Here is a 24,876-nt window from a genome sequence, read left to right as displayed (position 1 = left end):
AAAAACTTCAAAAGTAGATTAATTTCAAATCTTTTGTTTCCTTTTTCTTTATGACTGTGTGTAGTTTTGCCTTTGATAGCTCAAGAGGAATTTGTAAAGAAATCAGATAGAATTCTGTAGTTTAATTTCTTATATATTAGTCTAGTTTGTTTTTTCCTACAGGAACATGGGCTAGTTGGCAATTCTAGAGCATTAAGGTTCAAACATATGGGCTAGTAGCCTGATCTGGAGAGAGCTGAGAACCAGCAAAGTGTGCTCTGAAAAGATGTTCATAATGTTTGAAACTGGTTGCAATTTTATGGAATGTTTGAGCACAATTTATTGTAAATTAGACACTAGACAGTCATTTGTGTGGTTTTGTTAATACTTAATTGCTGCTCCAAGGACCTTATAAAACTTTGTCAATTTTCAGTAGGTGTGTGTGATCCTTCAGTAGCTCAGGAGTATTTTTAAATTGCTTTTTACCCCTAGCGTTTCCTTTATCAATTTCAATACCACCAATACTCCAAGAACGCTGTTTTTACTGCTTTAGAAAACTGCTGTCAGATAGTTCAATGCTTAACATTTTAAGCAGCTTTTCTCATGATTTGTTATATGCATAGATGAAAAACATTGTGTTTTAATAGGTTTGTATGTCCCATGATGATAACAAATGTAAATGAGAAAAATAATTAATGAAATAGATTTTGCATGCACCGGAAGAGTGAAGGGGGTGTAGACTGTCTTCACTTGCTCAGGAAGTCCTGAATGAAAACAAAAAAGTCTTTGTTTACAGTTGAAGGGATAGATGATGATTCCCTAATTACAGTAATAGGATTATCCCCATTGTGATGCTTTCATCTCATCTTTCCAACCTTTTCAGGTGAAGTGACAAATTCTTTCTTCATGTTTAGGCCATGAAAGTTGAGGAGGCAAGTCGGTAAGGATGGGATGCCAGGTATGCACCATGTCAGTTGCTCTTTCTCTTATTTAAAGACTAACATGTGAAAGGGTTCCTATGTTTCCTAAATCTGTAATGACACAGAGTAGCAGAATTTCTCATTCCACATCAATACAAATTGTTTAGAAAATGTTAGCAGTTCACATGGATATTAAAAAGGACATAGAGGTGCAGAGAATGCATGGAGAAATGCTGAGGTCAAATGTGATACAAGAGATCAGACTAGGTGATCAAATGGGTCTTTTCTGGCCCTTAAACCTGGACAAATGACAGCGTGTCTAAATTCTATACAGATTTTTCTTGTTACAACAAATGCCCCCAAAGTCGGTCTCAGAACAGTGAAAAAATGTGTTATAGATGCTTAGTTTTGTAATATAGCTAAGAATACAAACTAAAAGTACTTGCACTTGAGTGAAAATAATTTTAAATGATAAAAAATATGATGATGCATTCTAAACAGTTATTTTAGTACCTACATTCAGTTTAAAATAACTTACAACAGAAAAAGACATTATAAAGGCTCATGATGAGAATTAGATTAATGTTATTAAAAAAAAACCACAAAAGCAATAAGCACAGGGCCAATGGTAATAATTAATTATACTTAACATAAAATTTTCATATAAATTTTCTATTTGTCTGGAAGTTACCTACTTCTGCTCTGCTCCTGTACATTTGTTTGACAATATTATCTGAGAGTAAGGAAATGGGTTTACTGTGGCGCAGAGTTGTAAGTGCTTTCGGGATTAACAGTCTGTATCTGAGCTGGGTAGTTTCTTTGCAGGAGGTAGCATCAGACTAAATTATGCTCATTTTCTGAGGACTTGGATACCGAATAAATGAAAAACAGTTCCAAAGTTGTAGTGTCAAAGATGCTACCTAGGATTAAAGAGGAATCATCTGTATTGAAAGCAGAATATCTAAAGGACTTGAGCGAGGCAGAATGTTCAAGTCTGTAGATTTGGGGTGGAACCTGTTTCTGTGGTTCTTGAATGACAGGGAGTAATGAACAAGTTACAGGCAGTGATGTTCATAATAGTTTCTATTCCAGGTCTTCATGCAGGGTTGCTTCGGGGCTGCAGCTGCGATAAATATACTACACACCAATGTGCTCAATTATGCTACTCTGACTGTGGCTCAGCCAAGGCGAGGAATAAATGCAGACTGTGCTGCTGTTAGGTTTATGTGGACCTATTCCATAAGGGTTGGTCAGAACATATTTATTTCAGTTCGTAAGAAAAAAGGCCAAGAATATCCCAATTTCAAATCTCAGCCCTCTCCTTGGTGTCACGTGTGCGCTCTGCTCTGCCAGCTCATTGCACTTCTTGATGTGCTAGGAAGACCAGGCAGGGATAAAAATCCCCACGTTGTACACTTGGCTGTTGTCTACTGGCAGCTGCCAGCTTTAAGTTGCTAGTGCAACTAGTTGCTTGATGTATGATCCTGGGCTCGTACGTATAAAGCAGCTGTGCTATCCCTTCACCCTGTGCTGTTCTTTTGGACGCTGCCCAGGGCCACGCTACCTGCCGTGTTCTGAGCTGACACACCGTTTGTCCCGTCTATAACACCGGCCGTCCCAGTGTGCCCAAACTGCTGCTGGCATGATCTCGCTTCTCTCCATCCATCCATCATCCATCATCCATCTATCCATCCATGCCCGTGCTGCAAGGCTAGGGCGGTCTCTGCCCCAGCCCCTCCTCATCTGCCTCCCCCTGCCTGCCCTGTGCCGCTGCTGCCGCTCTTTGTAGCAGAAGAGCGCCCGGTCTTTGGGGCCGACCCCCTCGGCGGCTCTCCGAGCTGCCTGGGATTGCTGGCGGCTCCCTTCTGCGGTTGCCCGACCTGGTGTGAAGAGGGGTACTGGCTTGGGCCCGCCTCGCTCCCCGGTTCCCTAAAACCCGTTCTGCGCACAGAGGAGGGGGGCGAGGCGGGGCCCCGCGGCCCCGGCAGGCGGCGTTGCCTTCCGCCCCTCAAGGCGAGGTGGGATTTCGCCCGAGAGGCACGGCGCCGCGCTTCGCCTCCCCTCGCCCGCGGCAGGTCACCGCCCCGGGCCTCTCCCTCCGCACGGCAGCCGGCTGCGCAGGCGGAGGGCGGCTCGCAGGCTTTCTGCCGGCGCCGGGCACCCCGCACCGCCCTCGGCGGGGTTTGTTTCGCCTAGCAACGCCCGCCGGGCCGGCCTCGCGGCGGGCGGGAAGGGGCTCCCGCCCCGCCGCCATGAGGGCGTCGGCGCCCGACCCCGCCGCCCTCCTCGCCAGGCTGCGCCGCGCCCCCGGCCCCCGCGCCCCGCCGCCGGGCGGGGGCTGCGGCCCGGGCAGGGCGGTGCCGCCGGGGGGAGCGGGCGGCCGCCCCCCGCGCCCGGCGGCCGGCGCGGCGGAGAGGGAGGCCGGGGGGCGGCCGGGGGCCAAGGCGCTGCTCGTCCCCCTGCCCGACATCGGGGAGGAGGCGGCAGCCGAGAGCGAGGGCGCGGAGACTGCCTGCGGCCCCCGGCGCCCCGCGTGAGTGCGCGACCCCCGAAAACCGGGGGGGCTCGTGTGTGGTTGGGGCGCGGGGGGGGTAGCGTACGAGCCGTATCGGCGTCCGCCGCGAGGTTGCAGCTGTGCCTCAAAGCAGGCGCTTTCGGTCACCGCCTTGTAGAAGTCGAAGGGGTCAGCAACGGGTGTGAAACGCGGTTGGGACGCTTCGGTCTTTAATCGTCGAGCTACGCCTTGAAAATACTTAGGTTTTGCCGAAGGTGAAAGAAGCCCGTTAAGCTTGTGTGCTGTAGCATTCAGGTGGTGGTACTTTGCTAAAGGAAAGGTGTAGCAGAGCAGAAAGCGGTTTCTTAGCACGTGTAAAGCAGAAGAGCTTACTAAAGCGAGTAACAGTTGCGTTGCTCTATCGGTCGAGTAGTTTTTACTCTTACCGAAAGAAAGGGCTACTGTATATATTACGTGAACGTCTATAATTGCTGCCTCTGTGGTACTAAGCTATGCTAGTCTTTGATGTTACCGACAGTCAGAAAAATGTTAATATTTTGTCAGGTGTCAATAGGAATGAATGTATTTCAGAAAGTTAAGTTTTTAACTCTTTAGGACTGAAATCCCTCTAGTAGGCTGTTAAACTTTCAGATGGATTTTAGAACCTCTACTTTTAGTTTGGTTTCCTTGTAGCATAATATTTAAATGATACTAAATATAAATATTTAAATGCTCTTCCTTGGGCAGAGAAATTGTGCTTATTGCTCACCGTCCGTGGTCATTAGAGTGGGTATGTTAGAAGGTAGGCACCTATTTAGTCCTTTTGTTATCGGTTTATGGGCCTGATGCCTGTGAATGTGGCTGACCTGTTTTTGAACTTGCTAGTAGCGTTTGCTTCTGTGAGCTTTAGTAGCAACAATGTCTTGAAAGTCACTGCCTGTTCTGTTTTGGGAGAGGGTGGGAAGTGTTTTTTCTCTTACCCCTGTTTAAACTGATCTGCCGATGTCAAGGGGTGTCTCTAGTTCTTCTGTTGCAAGGTATAGTAATCATTCATTCATCTTCTGATTTATCTACCTCTTCTATGATTTTGTAACCCTTGAGCACATCATCTGTTAGCCTTCTCCAAGTCCCAGCCTTTTTAGCCTTCCTTCTGAAGGCTCTCTATTCCCTTAATCATGTCTGTAGCCCTTCTCTTACTCCAGTATGTCTTTCTTGAGATGCCGGGACGAGAACTGCACACAGTATTCTGTTTGTGGACACAATAAGGTTTTACACAGCAGCTAAGTGATGCTTTCCATTTCTGTCTCTGTATCCTTCCTGATGTGGACCAGTGTTTTGTTGGTGGCTTTGGTTGTCCCTGTGTATTGAGTCCACGAAGACTCCAGGATTGCTTTCTGAGCTGTGACTGCCAGTCCCAATGTCAGCAGCATGTAAAGGTGCTTTAGATTGTTTTTTCCTGGATAACCATTGACAATACATATTTGTAAATACATACTTTTCTCTAGATATTTATAAATTTATTTCAGCAAATAGTAAATGAATTGAAATATTATAATTGCGAGATAACGAAGCTATGTGACAGTGTGAAAATAATACAAGTAGGAACACAAACCCTCCCAGATGTGCTGCTTTTATTGCCTCCTACTCCCATCTAATGCATTTGGTTTTGTTTTGGAATAAATCGTAAGCTTTTTCAGGCTTAAACTTTTTCTGCATTTGTGTAGAATAGTAGCCTTTCTGGAACAGGGTGGTTAATCTGGTTTGAAGTGTATTGACAGGATTCTATTTAGAAGGTATTTGATGCTTTATATAAGCAGTACCAGAATCAAATCAGGGTTGTTTGCCTATAACTTCCTACTAGTTGTTTCTTTTTTTTTAGTATCTGTTGTGGTTTAACCCCAGCCAGCAACTAAGTACCATGCAGCCATTCGCTCACTCATCCACACCCAGTGGGATGGGGAAGAGAATCAGAAAAAAACGTAAAACTTGTGGTTTGAGATAAAGGCAGTTTAATAGGACAGAAAGGAAGAAAATAATAATACTGATAATAGTAATAAAATTATAATAGTAATAATAAAAGGATTGGAATATACAAAACAAGTGATGCACAATGCAATTGCTCACCACCTGCTGACCGGTGCGCAGTTAGTTCTCGAGCAGCGATCTGCCCCCTGCCCCCTGGCCAACTACCCCCCAGTTTATATACTAGACGTGATGTCCCATGGTATGGAATACCCCTTTGGCCAGTTTGGGTCAGCTGCCCTGGCTGTGTCCTGTGCCAGCTTCTTGTGCCCCCTCCAGCTTTCTCGCTGGCTGGGCATGAGAAGCTGAAAAATCCCTGACTTTAGACTAAACATTACTTAGCAACAACTGAAAACATCAGTGTGTTATCAACATTGTTCTCATACTGAACTCAAAACATAGCACTGTACCAGCTACTAGGAAGAAAATTAACTCTATCCCAGCTGAAACCCAGACAGTACCAAAAATAAAGCCAAGTTTAATGCTGTGTGAGCCAGTATTCCTGTTGAAGTGCCAATGACTTTAATCATTACAAAAAATAAAAGGATGAAATTCTCTCTGAAGACAAACTAATTGGTTGTATTGGGATGAAGAATAAACCCTATGACATTAAAACTGGTTGCATGCAGCAAAATGATTATTTCAGCTTGCTATTGAAACACTTCTAACTGATGTCCCCTAATTATCCCCTAACTGTTATACTTTTGTATGCATGGTGGCATTTCAAATATTTTATTCATAGCAGTCAAGCTTATTCTGATAAGGTATTGTCTGTCTTCAAAAAAACAAAACCAAACCAGAAAGATGTAGAAGAAGGAATAAGATACATCACTTTGACAAGGAAAGTCTATACCTCCACATTAGCATTTTTTAATTAGTTGGTTCCACTTAAGCTTTTAGAACAAGCATCTTAATTAAATATTGAAAACTTCAGTATTCCTTGCCTAGAGTTCAGATTTGAATTTGTGAGTTACAGAATATGATACTATATTATTGGTACTTACACATAGGAAGCTTTTGCTTACCCAAAGAAAGTTCCTCTGTGACAAGTTTTATTGCTGTTTAAAATGTTTTAGAAGACATTATCAATGGCCAGTGTACTTTCATTAATAGCTGTTTCACTAGGATTAACTGGTCAATAAATGAAAGGATCTATTTTATGTCTTACTATTTTTTTCTTAGGTGCTGAGAAGTTGATAGCAATCAAAATACACTGAGAGCGCAAAATAGTGGAAATCTGGCACTGATTTCTTCCTATCTTTCCCAGGTACTCTGAATTTTCTGAGCTCCGCAACTACTGACAACTGGTCCTAATACTGTCTAGGGCTAAACTATAGTAGTACTTTGTAAGATTTTACTGTTTGTTTACATAGTGATTTCATATCCTTCTAATCAAATTGAAGGAGTGGTAATGAATAAATCTCTTTTTCTTCAAATGGAGAAAAAAACCCCCTCTTATCACTGTTGTTTGAAAAAATATGTTCTGCCATGTAAGAACATGAAATTCCTTGGGAGTATAATAAGACACATTATGCTACACTCTACCACAATATGATGGTGGCACCAAGATACATAGATTTCTTTTTAAAGAAACATTATTACTGCCATCCTAATATGTTGCAATAACTAGAGGAGGTAATAGCCCTTAGGTGATCTAAAGGTAAATTGGGCAAGGCTTAAGTTATGTTCTTTAGGAGTGGATAATATTTTGTAGAAATTAATTGTGCTGCTCCCTCTTTTCAGGATAGTTCTAACACATGAAAAATGTGTTTGTGAACTTGGTATAAGAAAGGTAGCTTTATCTGCGGTGTAAAAATGTCACTGTCTTCTGCTAGCTTTTATTTCTCAGTAGCTCAAGCTTTGGCCTTCAAAATGATTAACTTTGAAAATGTGGGTATAAGTAACTTGATGAGCTGCAGAAGAGGATGGAAACTCGGATTCCCTGTCTCCTGTTTTAACCACTAAAAGCAATAGATCTCTTTCATGCTGTAATGCATACTAACCTAGATAGAGCATTGCAGTGTTACTTAGCTGCTTATTTCCATTGTTGTAGTGATCTAAAAGAGTAAATGTAGTAATGTGGCAGTTTGCCGTGGTCTATTTTTTTCATTGAAAATAAGTATAAAATTGCTTAGAGGTAAATTTTAATTTTACATGGTACTATGGAAGTGAATATTCTTCTAGATGGATGGAACTAAAAGTAATTCCTAACATTTTATAATATTATATGTAACATTAGGTTTTTTTGGTAAAGTCTTATGAAGTTTCCAGCAAGTAGCTAATCAGCTAGAGAATAAATGTCAAAAAAAAAAAAAGCAAGCTAAACCCAAAGAATCCCAATTTTCATCCAAGTGCTTTGTTGCTTTCAGATGCTAAGAACTTATTCTTGTGTACATTTAATATTAGTCTGTGTTGTTTACAGGAAACTAAGGTGGTATGTTTACAACCAGGCATTTTATTTCTGATTCAGTGCTCTGTGAGTGGGATCACTAGCGTTAGCCATGGAAAGGAGAAGAAGGGCCCTGGGCCCATGTTGTACTCTTAACTCTGATTGTGAATTGCTCTAAAATCTTGTGAGTTGGTGGGCTAGAAATAAATTCTATTTTATAATGAGTCTATAATGTTTTTTTATTGCTCGTCAGTGTAGAGTTCAGTGTGCAATTGTTTGTGGAGTTATACTTTTTAGTTTAGCTTTGGCCCGTAGTGGCAGCAGATCAGTATTTTTTTTTTCCTGATATTTCTGATAAGGTAGAAGATTCTTGGATCCTGCAGTACTTTGTTGGAAGTTCATGGTTTTTTTCAGTGGTGAGATCACTCCTGTCAGCTTGATCAAGTTCTAAAGGAATTAGAAATTTCTTGTTTTTGCAAAATACTGAATTTGGGACTAAATGAATCAGTCCTTTCTAGCTGTTGCCATAATCTTGTCGGAAAATTTTTGAAGTGCTGTGAATGTGTACTTGTGCATGGGTGTACATGTACGCTGTATGGATAATAGGGGTGGGCATTTCTGTGCTGTTTTGACTCCTTCAGTTGAAAACACATCTTCATAATGCACTCAAATTGGCACACAGATTATTTTTACCAGATAATTTCTTCTGAAGGGGAATTCTTAAGTAACCAATACAGGAGGCAATTGCTAAAAATATTTTTTCTTCTTCTTCTCTTACCCCTGTATTTTTTACAAAAACACATTCTAAATAGCTCTTAAAAGCTCTGGAACTATGTGAGGATTAATGTGTAAAGCTTTTAAGCATTTTTGCTAAAAAAAAAAAATATATATATATATGCACACATACTTTATACTCCATTCAGAGAGTTTGGAATGTTTTTAGTAAATTCTTTTTTTTTTTCTATAAACTGTAAGGGATAAATCCTAAATAGCATGCTTTGAACAAGGCTTGAGTTATGTTGCAATAAGACAGTTTAACAGTCTCTGAGAGTATTGTTACAGTGTTTTCTTCCAGACAGAAATCTTTATAGTGAGGCAAAATGAAACATAGCATTCAGCTGTATGGTCAGCTAATAACTGTCCATTGGTAAATAAAACAGAAGCACATGTAAAAGTGTTTCACAGTTTTAGTCAGTTAAAAATACAGGATTATGTATGTCAGGGTTGAACAAGTTCTGTCTCAAATCATCAGCATAGCTACAATAACCTGTACTTGTCACTTGCTAAAATGCGTCGCAACTACCTAAGCAGTGCAGAAGTAAAACATTAAATAACACATAGCTGCTGAGAAGAAACACAAGCAAGCCCTGTGTTCAGTTTTAGAGAATGCATGTTTGGAGTTCAACATATATTTACAAAGCATGTCTGGTTTGTAACCAAAAAAGACGCACTCCAATAAAAATATTTAATGTGACCAATTGCCCAAGGTCATACTGATTGACTATTTTAATATTTTTAATGACATGACTGCGTTCCAGCTCTTTACAAAGAGCATATTGGGAACTTTTCTACACCAAAATGTAAATCCCTATGGAACGTTTATTACGGGTTACTATGCACCTGGCTTAATATAGAAGAATCAAAACATGACACAAAGAACCCAAACCTTTTGTCTTGCTTTCTATTTTACAACATAATTCTAGTGGCTTTCATGTTGTCTCCATTGTTTTCTTCTCCTTTTCATGTTATTCCCCCTCTTCCTCCTACTCGTTCCCTTTCACAACACTTTCTGAATGAGTGATTGTTTTTACATCCGTACTCTTGTCTCTCCTGACTAGGTGTGCTGAACTAATAGTCTTCAAAATACATCCTCTCTTGGCCATGTAGATTCCTCTGGATAGACTGGTTATTGTCTTTCTATCTACTGTCTAAAAAACATCTTCTTATCTCAACAGTCACCAGAGGTTTTAATTAATTGTTTAACCCTTTAATTTAATTTTGATTTCTTTATTATCTTTCTATAACCTGAAATTAAAGTGTATGTCATAATGTACACTTTTTTTTTTTTCTTCCTATGTTAACAAGAAATGTCTTTGTTGACCTGTGTATGGACACACAGCTCGAAAGCTGCTGTGCATGTTTGTTCAGTTCATAGGTGCTAACGTGAGGTGAAAGCTGGTTAGCTGCTGGGTGATGTAGTAGCATCGTGTCCCACAGGCTGAAGCCAGCAAGGAATAGAGGTTTAGCACAGTGACTCGATGGCTCTTCTTAATAATCCAAAAGTGGCAGTGTACCTGAGGGATTTCTTATGATGTGCAGCAGGAGATTACCTGACTGAACACTGCCCATCATCAGTGTGTAATCCCTCTGCTCTGGCTGATACACCTCTATTTCAGCATATTTACATAGCGAGCACTTGTGCTTTAAAATATGTGAAAGATATGAAGGAAAAACATTGGAATAAGCACATGCTGCTCTGAGAACTTGCTGCAAGATTGTTTAGTACTTGAGATAAGCACTGGAAGAGATGTGTACACAGTACTAGCAGCATTTCAGTTGTATCCTTATTTTTGTTGCTCATGGCTACGGAATTGGAGGGAGAGGCTTCCACTGTGTAATATTTTGGCAGAGTATTGGAGCACTTGCTGGTGTTTGATACTGAATGTTAATGGCAACCTAGCAGATGAAATAGAGTATTGAACATTATCTGGTAGTTTAAGTGAACAAAAGTGGAAGTACAGTTTTGATCATATAAAGAGGAGACTAGATGCAGTGGTTATCTTTTTAACATTGTAAACTAAATGTCTTGACCTCACTGCAAAATTCAGTAAGATATTTAAAACAGACTGTTAAACAACTTTATTGCTTGAAATGAAAATTGTTTATATTATAAGATCATGTAAGGTCATGTTAATTTATGTAGTGGGTGTAGTGATCTTTAAACTTAATGAAATCTGGAAATTTCAACATAAAAGGTATTTTTGTAATGAAAGGCAAAACAAGCCTTAAATAGTTTATAATCTCACTTTTTTTTGGAGGAAAGGTGTTGAGGTTGTGGGATAGATGAAGGGTTGTTTCTTTGTTTTTTCAGTAGTGCATTTCTTCCAGACACCATGGAAGTCATGCTATAGCAAGGGTAGAGGAGAAGTTTCAGGTCCTCAAGTCTGTTGGGCTACAGAAGCTTTTAGAGACATGATGTGACATCTTGACATCTCAAGCCAGGGGTGTCTGTGGTCCCAGAGGAAGGAGAAAGGTACTTAGTATACCTGAGCATATACAGACTAAGGTCTCCTCACGCTTGCATTGCTTCACTCTGTACTGTAGAGCTGTTGCTATACAACATTTCAAAGACTTTTTTTTTTTTAATTCAGTGTTCAGAGAAGAAGTTCTGCACCTCTTCTGAATGATTTATTATATGTCCAGTTTTCTTCAGAGATTAATGAACAGAACGGAAAAAAATGTTCTGATCTCTCTGATGTTATGGTGATGAAGGAAATCTGTTATAAAAAGATATTAACTGAATTTCCAAATATACATCAGTTACAAGAATATACAGGGAAAGTCTTGTGGACTACTTCCAAGTGGTTTTTTTAGGGTGCTACTCTCTGTCTGTCTGTTCACAGACACTTGATCCTGCAGCAGTAAATGCCTCTTATCAGATCCAAAGAAATAAAACACCTTCTCTAAGACACTAATTAGCATTCTTTATTATTGCAGTTAATTAAGATGATAGTATTTTCCTTAATGTTAATTCATAATTTATATTAAAAAGTCAGATTTACTTCTATAAATAGAAGAGGTACTTAACATGCATATCTTGCTCTCAGAAATTGTTTGTTTCCTAGAACCAAATATTATACTTGTGTTTACATTTTGACAGTGAACCAATATTAGAAATAAGTTTAAAAAGGCTTTATAATTTTGAAATGCATTCAAAATTTGCAGAAGAATAAAATGACTATATACAAATAAGCGTATCTTTAGAATTAAAACAATTTATTGTTACTCCATCTTGTAAAGATAGGAGCAGAACTCACAACAGTTTATGGTTGCTAAAGGCTTAAATCTATTTCAGGATTCAATGAAAATGCCTAATAGTAGGCATTTCACTTAAGTGTATGTAGTACAAATAGCCACCTAAGATGTTGTGTTCTATGTACATATATTGTTATTGTATTAAAAATGATGGCCTGTTTTTCCCTTATTCCACCTCTTTAGAAGTAGCCCTGAAGATGCAGAAGGATACTCTATGTGTGCTGCTGCTCTGTATGTTGTCAGGGGTTTAAAAAAAATTTATGTCCGCTTATTTCTTATTTTTCTTCACTCCAGATGCAATAACAAGTTGTGGTGTGCTGACCCTGGCTGGATGCCAGGTGCCCACCAAAGCTGCTCTATCACACCCTGCCTCAGCTGGACAGGGGAGAGAAAATATAACAAAGGGCTCGTGGGTTGAGATAAGGACAGGGAGAGGTCACTCAACCAATTACCATCATGGGCAAAACAGACTCAACTTGCAGAAAATTAATTTCATTTATTACCAATCAAATTGGAGTAGCATAATGAGAAATAAAACCAAATCTTAAAACACCTTCCCCCCACCCCTCCCTTCTTCCCGGCCACAGCTTCACTCCCTGTTTTCTCCACCTACCCCCCCCAGTGGTGCAGGGGGACGGGGAATGGGGGTTGCAGTCAGTTCATCACACGTTGTCTCTGCTGCTCCTTCCTCCTCGGGGGCAGGGCTCCTCACTCTTCCCCTGCTCCAGCATGGGGTCCCTCCCACAGGAGACAGTCCTCCACAATCTTCTCCAATGTGGGTCCTTCCCACGGGCTGCAGTTCTTCACGAACTGCTCCAGCGTGGGTCCCTTCCACGGCATGCAGTCCTTCAGGCACAGACTGCTCCAGCGTGGGTCCCCCGCGGGGTCACAAGTCCTGCCAGAAAACCTGCTCCAGCGTGGGCTCCTCTCTCCACGGGGCCACAGGTCCTCCCAGGAGCCTGCTTCCACGCGGGTTCCCACGGGGTCACAGCCTCCTTCGGGCACCTACTTGCTCCAGCGTGGGGTCCTCCATGGGCTGCAGGTGGAGATCTGCTCCACCATGGACCTCCCTGGGCTGCAGGGGGACAGCCTGCCTCACCAGGGTCTTCCCCACGGGCTGCAGGGGAATCTCTGCTTGTGCGCCTGGAGCATCTCCTCCCCCTCCTTCACTGACCTGGGGGTCTGCAGGGTTGTTTCTCTCACATGTTCTCACTCCTCTCTCTGGCTGCAGTTTCTGTGCCACAGTAGCTTTTTTCCCTTATTAAATCTGTTATCCCAGGGGCACTACCACCATCGCTGGTGTGCTTGGCCTTGGCCAGTGGTGGGTTCATCTTGGAGGCAGCTGGCATTGGCTCTGTCAGACATGGGGGAAGCTTCTAGCAGCTTCTCACAGAAGCCACCCCTGTAGCCCCCCTGCTGCCAAAATGTTGCCATGCAAACCCAATACAAAAGTGAAGACCTTAACCCTAAGGAGAAGCAGATCTTAGGTAAAAGAGGTAATTTTGAGTGCAGCTAGCAAATGCTGTGTGCCACAGAGGACTAACAAGCTGCAGATGGTGGTGCAGGCAAGCAGCGAGGAACCTCTGTGCTCTGGGATTCAGGTTCTGAGAGAACACGCTGCTACCTGGAGGAAGCAAAGACGAGTGGTAGTTCTGAGCTGCAGTGAGCCCTTCTCTTATACTGCTGGCCCAGACTTTTTTATTTATTTTTTTTTTTGTCTAGCCGTTAATGCAATTGTTCCCCAAAACTGAGATAGAAGATCAAATCACAGTCTTCCTGGAGGCCATTTGCCTACCTAAATGTCCTGGTTTCAGGTGGGATAGAGTTAATTGTCCTCCTAGTAGCTGGTACGGTGCTATGTTTTGAGTTCAGTATGCGAAGAATGTTGATAACACACTGATGTTTTCAGTTGTTGCTAAGTAGTGTTTAGACTAAGTCAAGGATTTTTCAGCTTCTCATGCCCAGCCAACAAGAAGGCTGGAGGGGCACAAGAAGTTGGGAGGGGACACAGCCAGGACAGCTGACCCAAAGCAGCCAACAGGGTATTCCATACCATGGGACGTCATGTCTAGTATATAAACTGGGGGGAGTGGGGGCGGGGGGATCACCGCTCAGGGACTGACTGGGTGTCAATTGGCAGGTGGCGAGCAATTGCACTGCGCATCATTTGTACATTCCAATCCTTTTATTATTGCTGTTGTCATTTTATTAGTGTTATCATCATCATTATAAGTTTCTTCTTTTCTGTTCTATTAAACCGTTCTTATCTCAACCCACGAGTTTTACTTCTTTTCCCAATTTTCTTCCCCATCCCACTGGGTGAGGAGGGAAGTGAGTGAGCGGCTGCGTGGTGCTTAGTTGCTGGCTGGGGTTAAACCACGACACTAGACCATGGTTGTGGCGGTGTTATCATGAGATAATGAGGATGTATGTTGATCAGCTGCATTGCACTGATGAGCAATGATATTCCAAAGTCTTTCAAGATTACCTCCTTTCTGGAGCTGAAGGCAGCGTTTTCCAAAGCTCTCTTCTTTTTGAACCAAGTGTGGCTTTTACAGTTATTTAGGAAAAGATTTTTAGCTACATATGAAGAAAATTTACATTGTGGCAAATTATGCTAATTTGGTCAGATCAAAAAGATTGTCACGTGAAAACTCACTAACGTTTCAACTGTATGAATGCTTCCACGGTAGTCCAATCATCAAAGCATCAGTAACCCCTATATAGCTTCAAAGATAGTAAGTGCCATTTCTGAAAAAGGAAGGGCCCAGTCAGGTGGTATGATTAAATGCTAACAGTAGAAAAACTCTGATAAAGGTTTGTATTTTCAAGCTTCAGGTGAAGTCAATACTTTGTTGAACAATGACCAAGATGACTGAAAGCACTGAAGTGCTTTTGACAATGCTCATTAATAGATAAGAGAGCAAAATGAAGATCATCTCTGGGTCTGGAGTGAAACTTATCAAGAAAGATAAGTGCTATCATTTTTGGGGGTGTATCTTTGATAGCTGTCAAGCCTTTGGCATGTTCAGTAATGACAATGGTAAAGTTGTTGTATTCCTAGAAGCTTAGAAGGTAAATGTTTGCTATACCACCTTCCAACGCAGATTTTTTTTTTTCTTGCCCTCATTGAGCCATGTCATTTCTAAGCAAACAGGCCAAACAGTTATTATAGCTGTCTTAAAATAATTTTCTGTGGAAAGCTAGATGGAAGATCTGTTAAATTTCTCATGATTCTGCTTCATTTATTGTGCACCTACTGGGGTTACCTCAGATAACGTATTTCAGGGATGACTTTTCAAGATACGCCACAATTGTCTTAACTTTGAGAAAGCTGAGGAATAGGGATTGTAAGCAGGAACAGGCGTTGTTGTCACCTACTTTGATTTCCTTTGTGTTGCTGCAATAAGTAATTAAAGGCTGAGCCAAACTGACTGCTTTCAACAGCTGCAAAAGTCACTGGATCTGTCTCATAAAAGGTCCAGACTGCTGAAGGAAGAATTTGGTGCTGTCGTATTAATCACATGTAAGTATGCCTAGCCCTGAGCACTGTCGTCACAGCAGAGTCTTCAGATACACCACCTCTAGGATCTGCCAATGATGTTCAATACTGTTTGTCATACATGACAGTCTGTGGTTACTGAAGTTATTACAAGAGGCTAAAAGTGCTCTTATCTTCTTAAAGGTCCCCTGAGTCTGTTTAAAAAAATCTAATTTGTCAAGCAATACAGGGAGAGAGTACCATGGTTGACTGCAACCAAGTTGGACAGATGACTACCTGACCTAGAGGGAAAAGGATGTGTGTATTTCCTATGAACTTTGTACTTTCTGTGGTGTAAATGTTCAACTACAGTGCTGCATCACATGCCTGGGATATTGTTTATCGTTGATGCAGAAAGCAGTCATGTCACGTCTGTTTCTTCCTTGCTCCACAGATGGAGCAGCATTAGCTGGGGGACACGTGGAAGCGCCCTTTTGTGCAGTGACGATAACTCAGTGTCGTTTGTAATGAAGTTGTACATTCTGCTCTGTGAACAACATAGTGAGCAGGAGTGGTCTATTCACTTCCATGAAAGTGTTCCTGAGAGGTGAGCACTGTGGTGGGAGTAACCCTTCACAGAGGAATATTTAAGCAGGCTGGATTTGTGGAGTAACATCTTCTGTTCCCTATATTACTTCGAAGAAGAGTAAGACATAGGCTCTCATGGTAATTGTCCCAAAGCAGTGTAGGAAAGGATGGTGTGATTTCAAAATCAATTTCTTCCCACAGATGTATACTTTTATGCTAGAGAGAGTTTATATTTTGATTTTTTTTAATAGTCTCAGTCATATAAAAGTTTTCTATAAATCTGTCATACAAATAATAGTTATCTCTTGGTTTTACAAACTAAGTGTGGGATGGAACAACTAGCAGAAAGTGAGAATATGAATGAAATGAATGGTGTCAGGTTATAAGATAAAGCATGTCATGTTATGAGAATATGATGCATTTAGTATATTTACATTTCTTACAAATCATACTTCCAAAATAGTAAAGAAGATTGGAGATCTGAGAAAATTAATTCTCTTAGACAACAAGGCAACAGTTTTATTAGAGATTAGGATGTTATACCTTGCTGCTACTTCTTTAGTCTGCTTTTCCTTGTATCCGATGCCCTCTTCTTCTTTTTAATGTAGACTAAAGGGCTGTCTTACCTCTATACAGCATTCTGAGGTTGATGGTATAAGCAATTCTGTAGCACAGTTTGACCTTTAAACACAACTGTGAAACTTCTGTGCTTAGCTGGCATATTGTATTTATCCCTTTTTGATCTAAGCAACTAGACAAATTTTGTGTGTTGCTTCCAGAAAGAGGGAGGGAAAAAATCAAATGCTTCTTGCAATTAATATATAAATGTAAGATGGACCAAATTTAAGACAGTTTTACTGCCCACAAGGCTCTCCCCCCCCCCCATGCCCCTTTACAGTAAACAAATACAAAACAAAGACCTTAAAATTCAACTAAAGAGACATGCTGCTTCATTTGCTCAGGCCTTCCCTCTTCCTGTTTTGTGTTCTTATTTTGCTCCATTTCAGTCAATATCCTTTTTTGACATCATTCAAACTCACGAGCAGCCTTATATTTTCCTTTATTTTGACACAGTTTTGTTTGAGACTGTTATTTTCTCTCCTGTAAGAAAATGTAATGACTTGGAGCAGCGTGAGATAAACAGCATGCACAACAGTTTGACTGAGGTTAATTCACCCTAGTATAGGATTATTTTGGGGCATTGACTCTGTGGTATGAATGTTGCTTTTAAAGGAAACAAATTACATGCAGTAGAATCAGTTTAAACACATTTTGTTATTATTTGTTGTTTTGTTATGTGCCTATTTACTGTTATTGGAAATGGCTGTCCCACAAGCTTTTGGAATTTAGGGAAAAAGATCACAGGGTTTCATTCTTCTTTTTGCTTTCATTTGTCTGTACTGTGGATGTGCTTCTTTTCACTTTTTCAGCAAGAAAAGTCTATCCCACTGCCATATTTGTGCTAATGTGTTCCCCTTCTGGTATGTTTTGTGGAGCTGAACTAACAGCCAGCGCTGCCTTCAACGTTTTGTGCTTCTGGAGGTAACGCAAAACTGGAGTTCTGCCAGTGTGGAAATGCGTTTTTTTTAATGTTTTGAACTGGAAGTTGTAAGGCATATTGAAGGGTGAGGAGGCTGAGGTGACCACAGCAGTCAGCTGGGGTACAAAGAGTTACTGTGGATGTCAGTCTTCCTCGTGGTAGTGATTTTGTAGGATAATTAGTTATATAATGTCCATAATTGTTACCCTCAATGCAAGGATTAAAAAAAAATAAGTGATTGATAACTTTGTATCTGCATTTTTTCTTGCCATCCTCTGCTGCTTGCATATGTGAACAAGAGAAGTCTGCAAATATGCATTGTCCCTGGACTGATAGCGTAAATCTCTGCTGCAAAGCTTGCTTGCTTGGGCTTTATGTAGGGGTGCATCGTCTTGGCCCTTTGTTAGGCAGTGTGTTGCCTTCCTTCTAATTTGTTCTAGCAGATTAGAAAATAGAAAAAAAACTAGCTAAATACTCTTGAAGAGTATTTATGTACATGTGTGGGTAGGTCCTTAGGACAGAAGTGACCAAAAGCTAGATGATAGCAAAATCCCCTTAGAGCCTGCATAGCACTGCAGCATTCAGTTCCTGTAGCTCAAAACAGGGTTTCAGGATATGTAGTTTGAAAAAATATGTAGAAAATCTTCAGCAGGTTTCAAAGAAATAATTGTGCTCCCAATAACATTTAGAACATGAAGCAAATTGTAGTTCTCGGAGATTTACAGTGCTCTGTTTGTAAAGGTTGCATTCCACGAATATGTATATGCAGTGATTCAGAGTTAAAATTGCATTTTCTTAACCTGGACATAACTTGCTGTTCTAGATCTTCAGCTGCTTGCTGGATACATGTAGCTTGACAAAGAACTATGCTTTTTGCTGTGTGTGTTTGAGATTTTGGACAAACCTGCTCTTACAGAAGAATGATTACTAAGGGCAAAGAGAGTTGTTATAAAATACGTAAGTATGTCCTGGTTTCAGCTGGGATAGAGTTAACTGTCTTCCTAGTAGCTGGTACAGTGCTATGTTTTGAGTTCAGTATACCAACAATGTTGATAACACACTGATGTTTTCAGTTGTTGCTCAGTAGTGTTTAGACTATAGTCAAGGATTTTTCAGCTTCTCATGCCCAGCCAGGGCACAAAAAGTTGGCACAGGACACAGCCAGGGCAGCTGACCCAAACTGGCCAACGGTGTATTCCATACCATGGGACGTCCCATCTAGTTTAGGAACTGGGAAGTGGGGGCGGGAATCGCCGCTCAGGGACTGGCTGGGTGTTGGTTGATGGGTGGTGAGCAATTGCCCTGCGCATCATTTGTACATTCCAATCCTTTTATTACTACTGTTGTCATTTTATTAGTGTTATCATTATCATTATTAGTTTCTTCTTTTCTGTTGTATTAAACCGTTCTTATCTCAACCCAGGAGTTTTACTTCTTTTTCCTGATTTTCTTCCCCATCCCACTGGGGGGCGGGGGGGGGAGCGAGTGAGCGGCTGCGTGGTGCTTAGTTGCTGGCTGGGGTTAAACCATAACAAAGTAAAATCTTCCTTAATGTTTGACTGGATCAGAAGAATGTGGAACTTTTTTTTTAAAGCTATGTTTGGCAAGAATTCTTTAAATATCAGGGGAAAAATGCATAGTCATTTTCCATATACCTTTCTTAGCAAGTAGTATTTTCTTTGGTTATGAAACTTTAAATCTGCTGTTTGTTTTCCTACAATGAGAGGTTTCATAAGGTCTACTTTTTCGGTCTTAATTTTCAGCATTTTTAACATTGCCTTTCTTCTTCTTTCCCAGCAAGAATCCTTCTATTTTCTTCTTGCTTATGAGCGGGTGTACTTCCTCCTCCGAGAGAGGCTTTCAGCAAAATACGTAGACGCCAGAATTTATATACGGAGCTAGAGACGAATGGTCTGGTGTAAATCTGCAGCAGACAGCCTACACTCTGCCCCGTCACCCGTGCTGCGGGAGATCGATGATTTGCACAGGGATAGTTCGGAGGAGAACTCAATTAACTAACAAGGAATGTTCTTTATTCAGTTGTCCCGCACCGCATAACCTTGTTATCATCTATAAAGGCGGGGGAAACCCTCTCCGGTCAGAAAGACCCTATACTGAGCCTTTTTTTGGCTGCGTGTTCAGAGGCGAAGGGTGAGGGAGATGTGCACCCTTCCCCTTCAGGCTGAAGCTTAATTTTGCGGGCACCCTTTTGGGTCGGGAGCCCGGGGGGGGAGGTGTGTGCCCAGCCCATACCCCCGGGGCGTGGGGGGACGAGCCGCGCCGGCGGGGCGGGCGCTGCCGGGCCTCCTCCTCCTCTTCCTCCTCCTCCTCCTCCTCCTCGCCGCCCTGCGCCGGCCGGGGGCTCCCCCCGCGTCCGTCCGTCCGTCCGTGTCCCCCTCTATGGGCCGGGCGCGGGGCGCCGGTCCGCCGGGCGGCTGCCGCAGCAGCGAGGGCCGGGGGCTCCTCGTCGTGGGGTGAGTGGCAGGGCCGGGGGTTGGGGGGTGTGGGGGGCTGCCCCCCGGTCCTTGCCTGGTTGCGGGGGGCTGCCGCCTGCCGCGGGGAGGCGGCGGGGGCGGCTGAAGCCCTGGCGCGGGTGTTCGGCGGGCGACGTCATGATTTTGTAGCGTCATCGCTCGATGCCTGCGGTTGCGGGGAGTTGGGTGAGGGCGGGAGCGCAGGCGGGGGCCGGCTGCTGCAGTGCCCGGCGTCGGCTCGGCAGCGCCGGGGAAGCGTGCGACGGGTGGGCTGCCCTTCTCCTGTCGTTTTCCTGCGGTCGTCTCCTGCCTCATCGTCTGAGGGCAGGCGGTCCCAGGGGTCGGGAGGAGCACTACCACTGCACCCGGCGGAGCGAGGTGGCAGGAACGCTTTCTTGCTCCACCTCACGTACTGTGCCATTAAGTGTCATGCATTTCACAGAGAGTGACGCCGCGACATTTTATTGGTGGTATTTCTGGGTTTTTTTCACGTTTGGAGGTTCAGGTTTCCTTCAAAGCCACCAGAAAAAGCCCACCTGGGGTTCTTTGAAAAGTCAGAAAGCCTCATAGATACAAGACATCCAATGAGTGTAGCCTGTTCAGATTGCCAGAAGCCTGTCAAGTAAAAGAAGCAGCTGTAACACGAGAGGAAAGGGCTCTTGCACAGGCAAATCACTGCAATGGGAAACAGGGCAGCAGTAAATGGTTTCCTGCTCCAGTGGTGTTTCACAGGGATCTGTCCCGCGCAGTTCAAGCTAGTTGACCAGGTAAAGGGGTGAGCAGTGAAGTGAGAAGGCTTGGTGGTGATAGTAAGCTGTGGAAAAATACAAAGGGCAAGGGTCAGCCATGAAAAAAATTGAGAAAGGCTTTATAAGACTGCCTGGGTGATAACATGGGAAACGAAATGGCAGAGAGGGATGTATGTTAACAGAGGGAACCAGCTTTCCATGCAGAAGATGGGCTGTGAGCTCACCATTATTGCTTAGGAGATCTATCTTGGTGTTACGACAAAATGAACTTTTCACTGGTCTGGACCGTGCCACGTTTCACAGGGCCTCTTGGTGCTGACAGTGGCCAAAAGCAGATGCCTAGGGAACAAGGAGGAGGTTTAGAGCAAGCACGTAGAGGTGCTTTCCACTGCTGTTGTCTCAGCCTCCAGGAATTTGCCATTCAAGGTCTTCCCTGATGAGAAATTTAAACTTGTGGTAGGTTTTGGTGGCTTTATTAGCCAAGGAGTAGCATGTGTGATGTGGTCCGTTTGAATAGGGACTTAGATATTGACATATGCATCTTTGTAATCTGTGTAAAGGCAAGAAAGGATAGGAAGAAGGCAGAGCAATCCTAACTGTTGCAGGGCTAATCTACAGTTCTTGGCTAAAGAAATCAAGGGAACTCTTAAACTGTCGGCTGTTTCCTTACAATTACTCATTCACAAATGTACTTTGATGCAATCATGTTGCTATTCACGGTTATGACCTGAGGATTTTATGAGATGAAAATAGGAACTTCCACAGATGAAGTAATCTGTTGCTCTAAAAGTGTTTCTGAGGAAAACTTTGCCACCTCTGAATACATTCTGAAGAGGTTCTGAAGTTTGAGCATGTGTTCAGGTATTTGGAGAACCAAAAAAGGCAAGTTCTAGCATCTCTTATGCTGTAAAGGCATAATATTAGACAGTTTGTGGCTTGGTTTTTAATGCAGTCTTAAGGAGTCTTTGGTACTGGAGGAACTGCTGCTTCGTGGCCTGTAAATGTGTTGAGAATATGCCTATGTTTCCTGATGTACTAATATCCTGATTCACTTAAAACAGCCAAGTTGAGAGTTCATTGTTATAGTAAAGGCCCCCGTTTGCTTGGCACCATGTGTGTAACTTCTTTTTATGCAGAGAGATGTCTGAGAAAATGGTCTCTATGTTAATGATTGAACAGAACCACATAGCTAAATAACTGTGTGGACAATTACTGGTTTGTGCCTTTGCTCTGTTCCTGCAATAATGAGGTGCTGCTGCGTTTGTGTGCGCTTCATGCAAATTTTAAAGTGCAAAACTGTAGGAGAACGTCTGTGGAGTAAAATAAGTCTCAAATTGTATGTACATTTTTCTGAAAAACATTTATGTAAATAAGGTAAATAAAACCTATTTTAAAATAAGGTAGTTTGCTTCAAGTGAATGTTCATGTTGGATAGGATTGAAGAATTCAAAAGAGTTGCTGTCATCTTTCTTCTTTTTTCTCCGGTAAAAGTGTGAGTTAACCTTATTTAATATTATGGAATGGTGTGTTTCTGTATTTATAGGAGGGGACTGTCCAGAGGTTCCACAAATCAGTGTCTTTCTGGGAAAAGTGGAGAGTCTCTTCCAGCAGTTTTTGAGAGAAATGTGCAGGAAGCCATCAGCAATTATACTTGGTATGCATTCACTTCTGAAGTAGTACTTCATTAATGAACTCTTGGCTTAAATAGGTATTTAATGATTGGCATTCATTTTAACTAGTCATGCTTCTAGTCATTCTAGTCATTCTCATGGATCATGTCATCTCAGGATGACAACTATTCAGTAAGGAATTTAACTTTAGAGATTATTTGAATTTGCAGGCAAACCAGCACTTTAATCAGCTGAGATGGCTGTGTTCAGGCTTCTATATATGTCAGTTTAATTTAGCGTTACGGGACTAAGTAGTAATTAGTCCTGTATCTTTTTCTTTCTGTAATTTACGTACTACTTCTGCATGATATTTGTTGCTTAGAATATATTGCTGTGCTTTCTGCTTCTGTCAGCTGCGTAATTCCTCTCTATGTATAGAAATGTGCAGATTACACATAACATAGGGTATAAATTGATCTAAACCATTGTCGAGAAGGTTTGAACTTTACTTCTGCTTTGTGTAATGGGTTTGCGTATTTTTAAAACATAGCGAAAGGTACCAATTAAGCCTGGAAGGGAAGTCAGACTTCACGGTTAAACACAAATAACGCTCACCAGTGTTGCAGGTCACTTAACTTTCAAGAAGTTTCATTCCAGTTGGCACTGGTTAGGATTTGCCTGGCCTGTATGTCTGACTGCTGTTGCTGTCACTGCATCCCCAGGTGGGTGGTAGCTGGCAGGGACCAGCTAAAGCTTTCTGAGAGCTGGAATCCCAGAGCTCAAGGTTTAAAGTGCACCAGGTCTAACAGCATAAAAGACATTGTGTACAGATATGTAACTCAATGCTATTTGAAACATTTGTAGAGATGTTATGCTCAGTTTTGCATAATTTTCTTGTGATAGCTTCTAATAGAGTTAAAGAAGGCTCATGTTATCTTTAATGTATAGTTTTGATGTGCCCAATAGCTGAACCGGAGAAAACAAAATAATTGTTAGAGGTGGAAATGCTTGGTACGTGTGTGTGTCTATGTATGTGTGGATATATTCTAGAGTGCCCTTACAGTTGCAATGATATATGTACATATAAAAGCGAAATGCTGTAGAAGGAATTGCCTTTAAGGCAGTAAATGGTTCAAATAGGAGCATGCACTCATTGCACTCTACTTAAAAACATACATTTGCAGCTCTTCATACTGACTGTAACAGCATGTCCTGAAAATCTTGCATCCAACAGGAATATGTATCACTGTCCGTTTATGTGATCAGTTGTGTTATTTTTAAAATATTTATACAGAAAACCATTGTGGTGTTCATCTTAATTTGTTGTCTTTTCACAGTGAAACGCTTTCATCGCTTCCATCTAGTGGTTGTACAACACCCACGGAGTTGAATAATTCTTGGTCTGGAATAAACAGCTATACTACTGGTTTGTCTACTGAAAGAAGTTCAGTTTACTCCTGGAGGGATGATGTATGTCACAGAAACTTTTACAGTGCACTTTATCTGAATATTGTAGAATAGTTCTGGGCAGAATGCAATCCCAAGAACAGAATAGAAAATGGACATGCAGCACATGTCCTGTAGGAGAAGTTAACCACTTTCATTCATTATAGCCTAATGAGTAAGTATATTAATTGAGTATTTAAAAAATAGTTCCTGTTTGCAAGTTGATATCAGTGCAGCTGATGTGTAACAAAGAAAAATAGAATAAAAATAAGAAATAATGAAATTTGGGGGAAACAAACCTGGTTCACGAAAGCAGGTAGGCTTAGGTTTCTGAGTCCAAGAGAATGATAAAAGACGTGTTTTCAAATACTGCATAACATGGGCAGTGTCTAAATTGAACTGTTCTCAGTGTTTTGAGTCATAAAGTACATTCATGAGCATGCATGTAAATGTCCCAGTCTGAGAAAATATTTAGCTCTTACCTAAGGTCAGTTCTGTTTCATAGATGATCCAGTGAGAGGTTAAGTCTGTTAGGGAGGCTGACCTCTGAGGCATGGCTGGTGCAGGCTGAATAAATACAAAAGCATTGCGGTCACTCCACTTTAATTTTAAAAAGCCGTCCATGGTAGTTCTGCCATACCTTTTGCATAATATCCTAACCATTAGGGTACTGACCCCATCTGTTGCTGCCAGCCCTCCAGGAGAAAGCCTGACCCTGGATCATACAATAGCCTGGGTGAGAGTTATTTTCCCATTCCTTTTCAAGTGTGATCCCTTCTGTAGCCTGAAGTAGTTGGGGCACTCAGCTGAAAGTGAACAGATATGATTTGAGCCCTGAGCATTATCACTTTTTTCCGTGCTTCAAAGTCTCATATTAATATAAGTGGCCAAATATCATTACGAACAGTGCCCCAGCTGAGGAACCGTCAGCCAAGTGCTCGTTCCCACGTTACTGGACAAAGTCAGGCTCTTCCCTGCTATTTCCATGCACTCCTGTGCTCGCCCGTTTCTAGTTGCACTGAGTTGTAGCTTCAGTGGAAAGGTGTGGAAGGCCATTTCTCACACTGGCGGCTGTTTCCTAACCACCAGACTATGTCATGCAGAAGCAAGGTGCCCCCTCTTTGACCTCTTAGCTGTCTTACTCAGAAA

General features: G+C 42.0%; 1 protein-coding gene across 3 annotated transcripts in view; it reads left to right on the top strand.

Annotated features, from left to right (window-relative positions):
- Positions 1–3,033: 3,033 nt before the first annotated feature.
- FAM149A (family with sequence similarity 149 member A) overlaps positions 3,034–24,876 on the top strand; it is a 35,594-nt gene continuing 13,751 nt past the window's right edge. For 2 of the 3 annotated variants that reach the window (XM_075027145.1, XM_075027155.1), the window contains exons 1-3: positions 3,034–3,432; positions 22,215–22,325; positions 23,619–23,751. In XM_075027145.1, the coding sequence (XP_074883246.1) occupies positions 3,152–3,432; positions 22,215–22,325; positions 23,619–23,751 (525 nt within the window). In that variant the 5' untranslated portion in view covers positions 3,034–3,151. Of the gene's footprint in view, positions 3,433–19,825; positions 19,923–22,214; positions 22,326–23,618; positions 23,752–24,876 lie in introns of those variants that run through there. The other variant, XM_075027164.1, reaches the window with a different exon arrangement.

The sequence above is a fragment of the Buteo buteo genome, chromosome 1 (assembly GCF_964188355.1).
Source record: "Buteo buteo chromosome 1, bButBut1.hap1.1, whole genome shotgun sequence".
NCBI classification, from domain to species: domain Eukaryota; kingdom Metazoa; phylum Chordata; class Aves; order Accipitriformes; family Accipitridae; genus Buteo; species Buteo buteo.
This window is presented reverse-complemented; position numbering and strand designations above follow the sequence as displayed.